This window comes from Myotis brandtii, unplaced genomic scaffold, assembly GCF_000412655.1.
Source record: "Myotis brandtii unplaced genomic scaffold, ASM41265v1 scaffold441, whole genome shotgun sequence".
NCBI lineage: Eukaryota > Metazoa > Chordata > Mammalia > Chiroptera > Vespertilionidae > Myotis > Myotis brandtii.
The window spans coordinates 2,528,872-2,531,642 of NW_005366873.1; the positions used below are offsets into that span (position 1 = coordinate 2,528,872).

At 44.1% G+C, this 2,771-nt stretch overlaps 1 protein-coding gene across 14 annotated transcripts in view; it reads right to left on the minus strand.

Annotated features, from left to right (window-relative positions):
- Positions 1-2,771, minus strand: part of TCF7L2 (transcription factor 7-like 2 (T-cell specific, HMG-box)) — a 186,705-nt gene that overhangs the window by 121,823 nt on the left and 62,111 nt on the right. For all 14 annotated transcript variants that reach the window (XM_014546385.1, XM_014546384.1, XM_014546378.1 and 11 more), the window contains exon 3: positions 2,546-2,647. In XM_014546385.1, the coding sequence (XP_014401871.1) occupies positions 2,546-2,647 (102 nt within the window). The remainder of the gene's footprint in view (positions 1-2,545; positions 2,648-2,771) is intronic.

A 2,771-nucleotide genomic window follows, 5' to 3' on the forward strand; every position in this document is an offset into this window, starting at 1 on the left:
AACACCCCTCCTCCTTTCCCCTTAGTGTCAGGTGAAGATTGCAGAAATGCACAATTACAGGGCTGACTCATATAACCAAAGACACCAGTCAGCTGCCACAAGCATTAAGTATTTCACAAGTTTGGTTTCCTATTGTCCAAGCTATGGCTTTTCTCCTCTCTCCAGCTCCCAGAGCCCGCCCCTCCACCACCTACACAAACCCCCCACACCAGGGCCCTTCCCCAGGGCAGGTCCCCAGGAACGGAGCAGAAAGCACAACAGCTACTGTTACAGCTGCCACCTGGGGCCCCTTTGGACAAGGGTCTCCATCTCAAGGGTGGTGTTCTCCCAAGTGGTTGCCATGGTAAACATGCCTTCGACTAAACAGCAGAGGGAAAAAACAAAAACCCTAACTCCTCTGGCTACATTCCTCACCAAAATCCACAGGGGCTTCAGAAAAAAATAAGGTTTAACCACTGCTCAGGGTAGTTCATTCTGCAAATGAAAATATAAGGTGCTCAAGGCCGACTGGTGGCATCTGTTCTTATGGGGTTTAGGAGGCAGGTGTTAGAGAGGAGGACAGTCACCTACCCCTCTCCCAATGGCCAAAACCCCACTCCTGCTCACCAGCGTGGCCCGTGGACCTCCCGGACATACCTATGAGGTGCTGTGTCCACTCTGAACCACTTCTAAGAATTACAGCTTCTCTCCACATTCAAAGAGAGAAGAGTCCTCCAAGGGATTTTAAAGATAATATCCTATCTTTGTACATAAAACAAAATAAAATAAAATAAAAATGTGGGCGAGTCCTGCACCAAGCATTTCCAAAAGCAGAGAAATAAATAGCAAAGCCTAGACCCACGCTGGGAAATTCGGGGTGGCAGGAAACGTGCAATGGGTGGGCTTCCTCATATCCCCTCGAGGACTCGGACAATCACACTTCTGTAAAATCTTGGGGCATTGTTACCACACGGTTTGACATGGCACCCCGTTTCCTAGGAGAAAGCTGCGTCAGAACCCTGAGACAATAACTTCTTTACACCAATGACACCATCCCTGATGATGACCCGATTGAGAGGGAGCAAAACAGAACCAGCCATGGGAAGTTAACATCTCTCCCTTAGGAGAGGACGTTCCACAAGGCCCCGGGAAGGGAGCAGAGAGCGGGTCCAGTCCTCGCTCTGGCCACTAGCACAGCGTGTGACATTGGGCAAGTCACTTAAGGCATCTCTGGGCCTGTTTCCTTTTCTGAGAGCAGGTTGGGCCTACCTGAGCGCTAAGGTCACTTCCAGCCCTGAAATCTTGGCATCATAAGAGCATGTGTAATTAGGAGCATCCATTTCATTGTGGGGTTAGAGGAAGGAGGAAGTTCCTGGAGAATGTCAATCTTTTCTACATGCCTTATTGATAACAAAAATTCCTAAGACATTTTCACAAACAATGACCCAAGATGTGGCTTTATGGAAATAAATTATTTTCTGATAGATATACACATACATCCACATATATATTTGATATTCCTATAACAGAGGCAAATTCGTTAAATAATATATTCTCAATTACAGCAAGCTACAAAATAAGGAGGCAGTTGACCTGAATTTTGACACAATGCATCCGAGATCTTTCTACTTAAGAAAATCATTTTGCCATTTTTAGAAACTACAAGTAACACGGAGGCAAAATATATTAGTGGGTAACATTTTGTGATACTTAAATAAAAAATAAATGAATTATTCCGTGCTTTGCATAATTCTACCTGTCATGAAATTGTTATAAAAGTGTCTTCCATTCATTATTTCAAAAGTATAAAGTCCAGCTCATGACATAAATCTAAAAGAGAGGATATCCTAATATGGCTGAGCTATCTTCTCAAGAGGTTAATTTATAAATTCCACTTTCCGAGCCTACAAAATCCTTAGAAAGTGCATTAAAAATATATGTAGACACACACGGTATGGTGTAGTCTCTTAGTACTACAAACAAATGGCTCCTGTATTCATTAAACCTTGTGCTTTCAAAGCCATGGATGTACAGATTAAATTTAATTTAAGCCTTTCTAAGTTCATTTCTAAGTTCAATCAATCATCCCAGAAGACATTTTTCTGATGTTAGTGTAGAGTGTTTCTTTCCAACAATTAAGATAAATTGGGGGGTAGGGGGCTGGAAAAAGTCTAATTTCTAATTCCCTCCTCTGCCACTCACCTCCCCTAAACGACTTTTTCAGGAAAGATTTTTGGAGTACTATAGTCTTTAAAACTGCCTTGATACCATTTCCAGTCTGCCCTACACCACGATGATTGTGCCTACTAACTGGAGCCCACGAAGCTCAACTCTACCCCATGCTAGGAGAAAGGACAGGTGGGAAATTTTCCGGGTAGGTAATAATCGCTAAGGTCCAATAGAAGAAAACATGTACCTTCTAGACATACACCATATCCAAGAATATGCCAAACAAAATATTTTTAAAGAAAGAAAGACTGACACACAAGGCCTGTTATCAACCAAAGAGCATGTTCTTCATCTTCCCCCCAATAAAGGAAGCGATTGCCTCTGTCAGGTCACTCACAACAATGTGCGCCGGCGACGGAGAGCGTGCATCCTTGAGGGCTTGTCTGCTCTGGAGCGTGCCTGCCTGGACATCGAGCAGCGGCCATTTCATCTGCAGATACTGGGGAGCAAACAAAACGAACATGGAAAGTGAATATAGCAAGGTAGTCAACCAAAGACCTTGTGTGCCTATATGCATAACCCATGGATGCAGAAAGGGGGGGGTGGGGAGGGGGGTGAGGGTC